The sequence below is a fragment of the Mastigoproctus giganteus genome, chromosome 5, assembly GCF_048544385.1.
Source record: "Mastigoproctus giganteus isolate SK-2022 chromosome 5, ASM4854438v1, whole genome shotgun sequence".
Lineage (NCBI taxonomy): Eukaryota > Metazoa > Arthropoda > Arachnida > Uropygi > Thelyphonidae > Mastigoproctus > Mastigoproctus giganteus.
This window is the reverse complement of record NC_143579.1, coordinates 200992547-201005479: the sequence shown is the minus strand read 5'-3', so window position 1 is coordinate 201005479 and position 12933 is coordinate 200992547. Positions and strand designations below refer to the sequence as shown.

The 12933-nt window shown below is 35.3% G+C and overlaps 1 protein-coding gene across 1 annotated transcript in view; it reads left to right on the top strand.

Annotated features, from left to right (window-relative positions):
- The window catches only part of LOC150086006 (GTP-binding nuclear protein Ran-like), a 58263-nt gene extending 46425 nt beyond the window's left edge, over positions 1 to 11838 (top strand). Inside the window, exons 5-6 of the mRNA XM_090374767.1 lie at positions 5880 to 6050; positions 11507 to 11838. Of these exons, the coding sequence (XP_090230893.1) occupies positions 5880 to 6050; positions 11507 to 11554 (219 nt within the window). The 3' untranslated portion in view covers positions 11555 to 11838. The remainder of the gene's footprint in view (positions 1 to 5879; positions 6051 to 11506) is intronic.
- The last annotated feature ends 1095 nt before the right edge of the window (positions 11839 to 12933 follow it).

Below are 12933 nucleotides of genomic sequence, written 5' to 3'. Positions count from 1 at the left end.
AGGAAAAAGTTATCTGTTGATAACTGCAGTGTAAACTGTCTAAATTATATCAAATTGAGAACTGTCTGCTTACGTTGTGTGTGGGGGGGGTGCATGCTACTTAAATGTCTTTTAAATCCATATTGTTATCATCTGTACTTCATGTAATAACAAAATTTCAAAGAAAATGATTGGGCAAGTTACTCGTAACTGATTTTTACTGGGGGGAGGGGGCATTTTATACAAGATGCCTCCGTAGCCAGGTGGGAAGGAGCAGCAGTGCGTAGCACACGCTTCATGATTAGACCGGGGTTTGAGCCAGTCACTACCAAATACAGGGGATGCGGAAAGGTCAGGGAATGACCACCGCATATCCTGGAGCAATATGGCCTTAGTTGCTAATGCTCCTTTTTATACAGTTTATGACAGTATAAAACAGCATTTTATACTGTCATAAACTAGCATCAAATTGAAACAATGTTTTTATATACATGTGCTAATCTAACATTAATTCCACATATAAACTTGTATTAGTTTATCACAATGTACCTGAAATTTTGCTTGCTTTTTTTTTTTTTTTTTTTTTTTTAATGAAATATGATTATAAACAGTACTGTTACATGATAAACTAATCCTGTTTGAAAATTTTCCTGAAAGGAAGCTGATGAGTAACTTTGTCATTGTAAAGATTCTTTATGATGACAAGAACACACCACCATGTGCTAATCTAACATTAATTCCCCATATAAACTTGTATAGTTTACCACATTGCTCCTTTTTTTTTTTATTATTAAATATGATTGTATCCTGTTTGAAAAATTTATTCAGAGGGAGCTGATGTCATCATGAATCTTGTGGCAATGCCACAAAGGCCTCTGGCAACATTACTGCTTCTTTGAAAATCAAGATTGACCCCCTCTGTCTCCTATTTCCTTTCTACTTCATACTTTCTCTTGCCCTTTTGTGAGGTTCAGGCTCTTTCAAGAGATGATTAGGTCTTCTGTGAAGCTCCAGCAACTTAATAACATCTTCAGTATCCATTTCCAGGTTCGTATGATTTGCTGTATCTAAAATTTTCTCTGATATTTTCTTCTGCTTTTTAGAAATCTATATAGGCATGGAAGACCTGCAGGCAAAGCTTTCTCACTGTTATAAGAAGGTTATATCCACAGTACGAGGATGACCAGAATGATTGTCAAGAAGTAACAGTGCCTTAAGTGACATGATCTTTGCCAACAAATATTTTGTCCTATTTATAAGGCACATTAGCCTTCTAATCTCAATTTTCTGTGTATATTCTGGAATGATCACAGGGATCAAAGGAGTGCACAATGGATGTGTGCATACATCGGACAGATGCTATCAGTATGGAATACATGTATAATTAGATGTGTGGCAACTGGGTGTTAGGTGTGTGTATATATATATAAAAGGTATTTTAGTTTTGATAAGAAAATGCCAAACTATTGAGGTTTTGGATGCATGTATGTAAAGTGCCTATGCACATAAAAGACGTCAATTTGTGATTGACCATTTTTTAACCAGTTTTTTTTTTTTTTTTTTTTTTAACATACTGCAGTTAGTAAATAAATAGCTTTGATGTAGAAGTTTTCAGGATACCAAATTGTATTTAAAAATACTCACGTGTTGCTGAGTTATACATTATTCGGTATTTTCAAAGTCATGGTAATTCTACCGATTGAGCCATTTGGATGTTTCCAGGGGATAAAAGAACTACAGCAGTCCCTCGTTCAGTGGTGACTAGAAATTCGTCATAAATTGCATAAAATTATTAAATTGTAATCATGAGGAAGCTTCATCACTGAATAGCTACTCCATTTATATGGCTGCGGCAGGTTTAGTAGATCGGCAGATTAAATCCCAAGCCCGGATAAATGGTGAGGGTTGACGTCAGGAAGGGCATCCGGTCGTAAAAACTATGCCAAAACCAATAGATGTGTTCCAGTTAAGAAGTTAATCCAACTAGAGGAGAAGAAGAGGATGTAAAGTGTAAATTGGAACAGTGAATGCCGATCCCATATAACGTGGGAAACGGCGAAGACGAGGAAGAAGTTAGTAAATAAATACTTTATTTACTAATGTTTTATGATTATACAGACTGAACGATATAAAGTATTAAAGGCTATATCATTCATTTTGCGTTCTACTAATACACGTACAACGTTGCTGTGGACTTGCATTTTATGCACTTGTTCTGAAATAGTCATGAATTTAGTTTTCCAGAACTGATAGTGATTTTTCTGTAAATAATACTTAATAGTGTTAGGTGCAAAAAATGAAGGTGTTTTCTATCAGTCTATCCTCATTATCGTCTGATTCACTTCTATGTTACTGGCCTTCTGTTTGTCGATTGTCTTCCCACTGTTCAGAGGCTGTGGTTTCTTTCTTGCTCGGGTAATACACAACTGGAGCTTCTGCATCCACTTCATACCAAGCAGTCAGGTCATTTGCTGCAAGACTGCCACCAAGTATGTTACAAGCAGCCTTGACTTTGTGTTCTGAAATTGCTGCTAATTCAAGAGTGATCTGGTCTTTTTCAATACATTTTTTCCAGCAGTTTTCAGTTGCTGTTAGGCTTACTTTCTCCAACACTAATCCAATATTGTGTGCATCTTTTAGTATTACTGTTTTCAGAAATTCGTGAATTTTTGAGTTCACAACACCAGTACGTCGCTCACCACAATAGTAAGCTTTGAAATTTTGAATAATGCCCTAATCCGTGGACTGAATTAATGCTGTTGTGTTCCTTGGCAGAAACATGATTCTGATCTTGCCATATTTTGATTTCAGGACATCAGCTGAAGGGTGAGCTTGGACAGTGGTGCAATGGTAACAGAGCCTTTTCAAGTTTTTTGGAAAGCAGGTGGCACCTCACCAATGGTACAAACTCACTTTCAAACCATGAAACAAAAATATCAGTCATCATTCAAGTGTTGAACTATTTTTATAAATTGCAGGTGGAAATTTCGTGTTGACATGCTTAAAACACCGGGGACTTTGCCTTTTACTGATGCACAATGGCTTTAGCTTGTGATTTCCAGCCTTGTTTGCACATAGTAATTCTGACTGTCGGTTTTATGCCTGCTTTGTTGGGTGCCATTTTAATATTCACTGACTTGTCGGAGAGAAGTTTATAGTAAAGCACTGTTTCATTACAGTTGTTCATCTGTGAATTCACCACCTTGCATCATATTATGCAGGAATTCAGGACACATTTATTGAGCATTATGAAATGTATCAGGTTCTGACATGTACGTAGTTCTTGAGATTTGAAAATGTAGTGACCTTAACTAAATGGCATGTAAGGACGGTTATCATTCAGTAATAGCTGGTGTGCGTTATGTGAGCAATATGAATGACTGAATGGGCAAATTTTTAGAAAATACTAGGTTGCAGTTCTGCAGTTGTATTCTGTGTTTTGTTTGGGTTGTTAATTCTTCGTGATGTACCTAAAGGTGAGGAGGACATGGTTTTGAATAATAATAATATAGTATTGAAAATAACAGATGAGAAATTTGAACTTTTTCCTAATCAGCAGATGAATGTTAATGTTTTCTAGCAGGAAAGAACTCCAGGGGCTTACATCTGGTGAGTGTGGTCTTGGCACACCTACTGTCGTGAGCTGGATATCATTATTCTTCTCTTTCTTGGTGATTCCCTTCTGCTTCTGACTCTTCTTGTTTTCTCTCTCTCTCACTCTCAGGGTAACTCAGATTTTTTTTTTTTTTCTCTCTCTGGCTGGTGCAGCAAAAGCCTCAATCTTACTTGCACCTTATGGCTAATAATAATAATAGTGCAGATTTGCCTACAATACTAACCTGGGATATCCCACGACAAACCTTCAGAAGCTTTAAATGTGTCATTCTATCAAGTAGCTTGTGAAATTTAAGTGCCTATGCTTTCGAAATTGAAATTGGAACACTTAACACCAGGTACGTCGAATTTTACCAATGTACAGTGGCTTTAGCTTGTGATTTCCAGTGTTGTTTGTGCACAGTGACACAGTAATTCTCTCTTTGTTAGTTTTCGTGTCTTGTTGGATGCCTTTATAATACCCAGTGACTTGTCGGGTAGAAGTTTATAGTACGGTACTGGTTGATCAGTTGTACAACTGTTCATCTCTGAATTCACCATCTTGCATCACATTACACAGAAATTTGGAAAAAACCTTTGCTGCTGTAATGTCACCAAATGCAGATTCACCTACAAGACTAACCTGGGATATCCCATGAGAAGCCTTCAGAAGTGTGTAATGTTAAATGTGTAATCTCCACAAAGTATCTTATGAAATTTAAGTGCCTGTGCTTTCAAAATTACCACATTTATTGATACTCCAGTATGCTTCTATACAAACCACTTGTATAAGCATTGATCCTACTTCACTTCAGTGGAGTCTAAAAATGAGTGCAGTTTTTGTTCCTCTTTCAACCAACTATAGATCGTTCCTTTTGGAATTCCACACTTGCAAAATATACTGCATTTTGTTTTGCCGCTCTTTACTTTTTCAGTATTCTTCAACTGTGTAATTCTTTCATTTGGCAGCCAGTTGTGGTGACCATTACTTTAGTCCTACTGATTTTCTAATTTTGCTGTGTATTTATCATGTCATTTTATGTATATTTTTGTCTGATTTAGCCCTTAAGCAGTTTTTGCTGTTCTAGGTGTCTAGTCGAAGACGGGACGTAATGTGGTGTTAGCAAAAATTTACTTTGTGACTAATATAATGCACTTGACAAATGGTAGCTATTTGTAATTAGCATTCCGCTGATACGTTTTTGTTGCATTTCTAGTTGAGGGGAGAAACTGAGTGTCTATAGCAATTAGTCAGAATCCTGTTTCTGCAACTCAGTACTGAATATGTCAAAGCAAATATACAGCCAATATTTAGCTAATTTCCCACTCATGGAAATACGATAGTAGGATGTACAGTATAGATAGTATGCACTTTTTGCCAGTTTTCCAATAAGAAATTACTAGTTCTTTGAACACTGGGTTTTTTTTTTTTTTTTCCCCATAATTGATTTTGGGGGTCACAATCATGCCATGTTATATCAAGGTTGCACTGTATTAACATCCAAAAACTACAACTTGCTCATGGCAGAATTTCATTCTCACTTTACTAAGATCTGTGCCGATGGTTCAAAGTCTGGCAATAAAGTGGGTGCATCTGCTGTCTTCCCTAATACAGTTATTTCTGTTTCACTTCCCACCTCTCAACACCGAAAAGCATGCTATATACTGACTCGCAGAGTACTCTCCTAACTTGAAAAGCACGTTCTCACCTAACAATTCCTTATTAAAACATACAAGGTCTGAACTGCTATGGCGCAATCAGCAAAAGCAATCTGTTGGATTCCAGGTTGTCAACCATCCATCCAGCACAGCTCCGGCAAATTTTCTAGTCCCATATACTGATTGCAGATGCAAGCACATTAACATTGTTTCGATTTAAACCTGACCACCGTTGTGGGCCTCCAGCTTTCATACATATAGAAGAGAGGAAGTAATCCTCTTCCTCTGTAGTGTACACACACTGCCACATACCACTCACGGTAAAACATCTGCTGATCGAATGCATCATATTGTTCAGAAATGCTCAACAATATGCATTTTGTTTTCTATCAGATCTATAATAACCCTTCTCACTCTGCCATATCATATGTAATGACAAAACCTGTATTTTCCTCCCTTCTCCCTAAAACATTCAATTTTTACAATCATTTCTGACAGGTGATTGTGGCCTATAACAACATCACTTATAGCTGCTTAAGCTTATTTTTTTTAAATAGCAGTTGTAATTACTGAAACTGTATTAGTTATATTGCATTTGAAACATGAAATTATTACATAATAGTACAAGAAATGTATTTATTTTTTAGTATTATGATATTAGTGCCAAGAGCAATTACAATTTTGAGAAGCCTTTCTTGTGGTTGGCCAGAAAATTAATAGGAGATCCTAACTTAGAGTTTGTAGCAATGCCTGCTTTAGCACCTCCCGAAGTTACAATGGATCCAGAATGGCAAGCAAAACTGGAAAATGATATGAAGGTATGTTTAATTTTTCATGTTGTGCATTATATTATTTATTATTAGACATAAGAAATATCACTGTATTCAGCAGAAAGCAAAGAATGAATGTGAAATTTAAGTGCCTATTCTTTCAAAATTATAAATTGGAATTGGCACACTTAAAACACCAAGTACATCGACTTTTGCCAATGTACAGTGGCTTTAGCTTGTGATTTCCAGAAATAGTAAAACCTTGGGATCACTTCATTTTAAATGTGAATTTCATTGTGTACGAAGTAATTGTGTATTACTATTCGTGATGTTTTGGTCTTCTTTTCCCATTAAGCGTACTACTTGTTGGGTTTAGGTTAAATTTTTTTTTTTTTTTTTTCCCATGTTCTGATTTATTCACTTTAACTTTCTCTTAATGTTTCCTTAGTGTTTTCATTTCTATGCTTTTATTTTTATTATTGTATTATTTTAACACCCCCCCCCCCTAAAAATATTCACTTTTAATGCTTCTTGTTATTCCTGAACTATATCTATATTCCTTGATGGTTAAATTTCATTATTTGTCCTGCCATTTTTATCTTCTTAGGCCCTTTGTTTTCCATATGGACAGTTCCATATTATGCTCTTGCTTTTTTATTAAAATTATGTAGCCTTGTTTGCTAATCATTTTGTTCAGCCATTAGTACTGTATGAGATGCATAGCAGATCGGTGTCTCCTATCAAATGGGTGCGCCACACATCGTGTAAAATTTCCACAATTCTCGTGTTACCGTATGGTACTGCTCACAATCAATATTAATTCAAACATTCGTTCGGAATCAATGTGGCAGGAGCACATAATGTCAAATTTTGCAATTATTTTTCTCTGTATCGCTTAAGTCACATTTATAAATAACAAAAATTTCATGTTGTGAAGTATTACACTTCCCCACCTGGATGGCAAAATTTTATGGTGAGAACACTGCAGATTATTTTTTTATTCTGGTTCCTTTACTTACTCTTATTTGATATCGATGATTCAACTGTTGATGATCCTGCTCAGGTAGCCACCCAAGAATTCACCAGTTAGTTTCAAAAATTTGTTGAAACCAATGAACTTGTGCTGGGGCAAATTTACAATGCCAGTGAAACAGAATTGTACTGGAATTCATCGAAAATTTTGGCTTATGAAACCAGAGTAGGCAAAGATTTGACAATTCTTTGCTGTGCTAATGTCAGCCTGGATAGACTACCTGGGTTTAGAATTAAATTTGTGCCTTCAGTGCACCAACATCTGTCACTGGACTTTCCAAAGAAAGCTGTCTCCTGCCATTAGACAATGCACCAATTCATCCTAATGAGGAAATTCTGAAATCAGACAATGGAAATGTTTTCGTCAAATATTTACCCTCCAATGTGACAGCTTTAATACAACCTGTAGAACAAGGTGTCATCCAACAAATGAAAGCAATTTATTGCGGGAAGCAGAAGAAAATTATTGTGATTTGTTGGCATTTTGGGAAAACCTGACTATATTGGATACAATTTATGAAGTTTCGACAACTTGGAAATCAATAAAAAAGCATAACCTTGAAGAGGGCTTGGCATAATTTTATCTGGAAACAATGAAGGATTTCTAGGATTTGAAGAAAACTGAAGATCTTGGTACCAGTGGTGCAATGAAATTTTTAGAACAAATTGGGGGGGGGGGGGGTCACAAGCAGTCACCTCATGATTGGCTTAATTCTGGAAAAGATTTAGCTGTTAAACCAGTAAATAATGATGGTGAACCTGGAGAAGAGGAAGAAGATGATTTTTGGATTAACCAGGAAATCGAGAGTCTGCTGTATATATATATAAAGGGTTGGCAAGCAAGAACAAAAAGTGTTCTTGCTTGCCAGTTCATCTGCCCTATTCTTTTAGTTCTAAATATTGTCACAAAAAATTGGCCACAGTGTTGCTTTAAAGCATGCAGAAGCACTTCTTGACTACCTGGAGCAGCAAGACAATAGTTCTGTCGGGGTTGGGGGAATGGTTTTAAGAAATATTCATCAAAAAGTTACGGATGGAGAAAGGTGATCTATGCTCAGGAAGTTGAAACAACTTGTGAAAAAATGCAGTATTGTGAAAAGTTATTTTGCACTCTCGGCAGCTGACACAAGCATACACCTATAGGTATGTTTTTATACCTATCTTGAAGACTAAATGCTCAAGGCATATGTTATGGGTTGAAATTAACTATATAATATCGGTGTAAATATACTATGCAAGCATCGTATTGGACACGCGAGTAGTGCATGGTGAGTTTTTGATTATTTATCTATTGTCATATTTTTTAGGTATATTGCTCGATATTTTTGGATTAACCAGGAAATCGAGAGTCTGCTGTGTATATATATATATATATATATATATATATATATATAAAGGGTTGGCAAGCAAGAACAAAAAGTGTTCTTGCTTGCCAGTTCATCTGCCCTATTCTGTTTCTTTTAGTTCTAAATATTCTTTCAGTTGATTTACATTGATTTCTAGTACTTTCATCCTGTAATAATTAAATTTAATGTTTCTGTATTCCATATTCATAAGATGAGAAACACTGTCATAGCAATATGACAGTATTTCAGAACTAACTGAACCATCATCAGACAAAAATCCATATAAAAATGACTAGTGTTTTGGGAAATATCACCCAGTTATACTATTTTTGCAAGATGCAGAGTACAAAAGAGATGGGAGTCAGTTGTGGATGATCCAAGATCTGGTCAGCCATCTGAAACAGTTGCCGTGGTTGAGGAAAGAATTTTGAAAAGAGAAGTATTAAAATGTCTGAACTTTAAAACACCTGGAGAATCATCATAGAAACAGTATTTAGGATGTCCTAAGTTGTACAAGGTGGCCCCCACCCTATCCAATAGTGAATAGAAAGCTTTCCATTAGGGGGTGCAGTCATCATAAGAGAAGTTAAAATTAATTCTTACTAATCCAGATAGATTTTTATCCCATTTGGTGACTGGCGAATGAAACTTGGCTACATTTTTACGATTCTGAATCTAAAGTAGAAAACAAGCTATCAAAGTTTAGGGAATCTCCAACCCTGAAAAGGTTTTGATCCAAAAGGGTTGGCCTCAATTTTCTGGGACAGGCCACTACTGTTAACTGATTTTATCTAGTCAGCCTTCAAACCATGCACTATACAGGCATTCCCTGGCTTACATACTACTCAACTTTGTGTAAGTTTTTGCTGGCCAGAGCAAAATTTAAAAAAAATCATGGAAGTGTATTTTGCATCCTGTGGGAATAAATAGAGGTCATGAAAATATTGTAATGTAAACCCCTTGTTACTTTTCAGTCCAAAACCTCGGAAGTTGAAATTTTTGCTATATAACTAAACTCTTTATCTCTCTAAAAGGTCATTTTTATAATGGAAATTGCACTACACTTCTATCGTTAACATGTTCCGTTATAAGAATCATTTTTTGAATGCATTTGTGATATTTTTCTAAAGCACATTTCTCGAGGTCACAACCAAAAAAAAAAAAACAATTTGCATTTTTCGGTTTATTTAGCTTTTCTGTTAGCGCAGTCTATTATAAATGGGTAGTAAAGTCGATCTTATTGCATTTGCAATAATACTGATAACTGGTATTCTGTGGTTTTTATGTTATGGTATTATGGTGAAATGAGTTACTCTTCTCTGGTATCTTCAATCATATAAAAAAAAAACAAATTTTCAGGATCTTCTCTTCATTCCTATTTACTTATTACAATGGTGAAGGGAAAGGGACCACTGGAAAGTGCAAGTGCTTGCAGTGCTAGGAAATGAAACAAAACTGATTTAGAAATGAAGTTGATTAATTAAGATGTATGAAGCAGGACGAAATAAAGTTTGTCGTCTATTACATGGAATTATGTCTCATCTCACTGTTCAACATCTATCAATAATATGGATGGAAAATCAAATTCCAAAGCAAGTGCCAGAGTCCAATGGCCATTCAAGCAAAAGCAAAAAGTATTTATGGATAAGCACGGCAAACTCCGAGCCAAGTGCATGGCAAGTAATGGGTGGTTTGATAGGTTCAAGCATCATGCTGATTTCCTAAATATTTAAAGCATGCGGTGAAGTTGCCAGTGCCAATTCTGCAGCAGCAGAGAAATTTTGTGGTGTGTTTGAAAAAACCTTTCTAAATCTCCACAGCTGTGTGCTTATCAGCTGAAGAATTAATTCTGTCCCTCCCTCTCTCTCTTCGTAATTTTATAATTTTGAAAATTTTCCTGTGCATGAGAGAAAAAATTGAATAAATAATTCCATTTACATTGTCAGGCATTTCTTTTTTTGCTTCAATCAAATTCAGCGCACGTAGTTGTGAGTGCTGCATAAGCATTTAGGGAAATTCTGACTTACGTAGAGTTCCACGGAATGCAAGCGTTACATAAATTGGGGAGTGGCTGTATGTTGTACCTCTCGTGCTTGGCATTATAAAAAAACTTATGGGAGGCTTGAAAGTTGGATTAAAAACAAATTATGAATTTGTAGAAAAGAAATTAAGCATATTGACAATTGCCCATAGCATGCTGGGGATGGGGAAGAATTATTTGCAATTGCCAAATCTCCAGATTTTTGAAAGGGGGCTATTAGTCTTTGTTGTCAGTACCTTCGGCAGAAGGCTCAACCTTCATTTGGTCAAGAAATGAAAGTCGCACCTTTCATCTCTTTCCTTCTTTTAATGATTTCAAAATCCAGGTTTGGATTTATTTGTTTACAACCTTTAGTCAGAAAATGAAGCTGGAATACAGTATTGAAAATTTAGAATTTCATCGCTAAATTATTATTTAACTGGCATCAACTGAGCAGATATTAAAACAGTAGTCCAACCAAAGAAAAAAATAATAATAATACAAATCAATCCATTTTGCACTCTTGTAATGCTCTGTGATACAGCTGAGTGGCATTGGACAGAAACTCTATTGGAGAAGAGCCCAACTTGCTCTCAGGTACTTTTATAAACCAACAAACATTGTGTAGTTTGCAGGATTGTTGATGATAAACAGATTGAATTTTAGGTGAGCAGTTAGGATTGTCTGTTCTTCTACTAGAATATAAGACCACACAATTTGTGTGAGGTCTTTCCTTATAGCAAAAAAGCACAGCATCCTTATTAGTTGGAGCTTTGAAGATTAAAAACAAGAAAATTTACTTCTGTTCAGGAGAGTTAGATTGTAGATTGAAAAAAAGTGTGGTTTCAAAGAGTTTTTTTTTTTGTTGTTGTTGTTGTAGACAGAATAGCAGCAAAAAATAATTTCATGAATGGGACAGAAAAATTAAATTGTAGCAGCAAAACATGCCAGATTCAAAAATCTAGCCAGTAAAAGTCTGTGGGAATATTGGCCAAATTGGTTGGCTTGCTTTATTAATTTACCTGGCTTATTTCATATATCAATTTTTGAAATAGCTGAATTGTTTCCTGTTCATATATATATCTGTTTGCATTTTCTCCTTTTAGGAAGCTCAGAACACATCCCTTCCTGATGAAGATGATGATGATCTCTAAAGTTGCCTCATCACTCCAATCATTAATTTTGTACAGCAGACTTTCTTTGGCATTATTATACAAGATAAATGTACATAAAATTTGTTTTCCTTCTAAATTCCTACATTTTGTGTGGGAGCTTTGTCAACACAGTTTAGCTACTTAATTTAAAACTGTGTGTTTGTGTGTGCATGTTGTGTAACTGTCAGAGTGAAAGAATATCTCATATCAGGGTTGAGAATGAATAAGTATGAGAGTCATAAATTACTTTATTGCACTGTATGTTAGTATGCAGTTTAGAATGAGATGTGTATTTGAACTTAATATGTATAATAAATTCACAGCTGTATTTACTATAGTTGCAAATGTTTCTCTGCATTTGTGAAGTAAAGCACTTTCTTAAAAAATTTAGTGAATTGCTGCCTACAGAAATTCATATAGAAACACATTCTTTGCCATCTCATTCAATTATGACAAATTTATAAGCTAATTGTTTTCGTTTTTGTATATTATTTAATAATACTTATGACAAGTTTGTGGAAAGGAACAGACTAGGTTAAAGTATTTTTACTGTGGCACATATGCTAAGAGGGAAATCTTCATTAACCTTTCTGCTGATTTATAAACTCAAAATAATTAGTGGGGTATATTTCACACACGATTTTAAAGTAACAGTGACACTTCTCTTTATGAGATGCTTACAATATTATTTTATATTAAATCTTTCTGCTGCAGAAAAACAATTTACTTATGTGCAGTTTAAATTATTGTTTACAATGTAATTGTAAATGACAATTTAAACTGCATATATAATGAAATGGTCTTGATTCTCAGAGTAAAACAAACTTGCCTGGTGTGGCACTGCTTTCAAGCCGAAGGCCTCCCAAAAGGTTTATCAGTCATCTCTTTAAAAGATAAGCCTGCTGTAAGAGCCTGGTCCCTCATCAGATAGTGGCTTCTAGTAATAGTACAGAGACATAATATTGTAAAAAGGTTCAATGTGTTGAGATGCCTTGTGGTATGTGAATTGTAATACAATTAAAGCTCTGAGTGACAAAGCAGTCCAATCTCACCTTTTAAATGAATAGTCAGACTTTAGGCAAGGGCAGCTCATTAAAGGCAGTTTTGTTCTGTGAAAATTAAGACAGTTGCATAACTATTTAGCTGGGCAGATAGTACTTGTGTGAACTGGTGACTAACATCAATTTAGAATTGGTGAGAGAAAAGACAGAAAATGCCCAGTGTAGGTACAGCTGGGGAAATGTATTCTTTAAATCTATGGTTAACTCTTCCATAAACAGCAACTTACTGGCACAAACTAGATTTAATTCCATACAAAAAAATTGATAGAATAGTTTTTAACCCCCCCCCCCCCCACAACATTCTCCATTGTGAAAGTA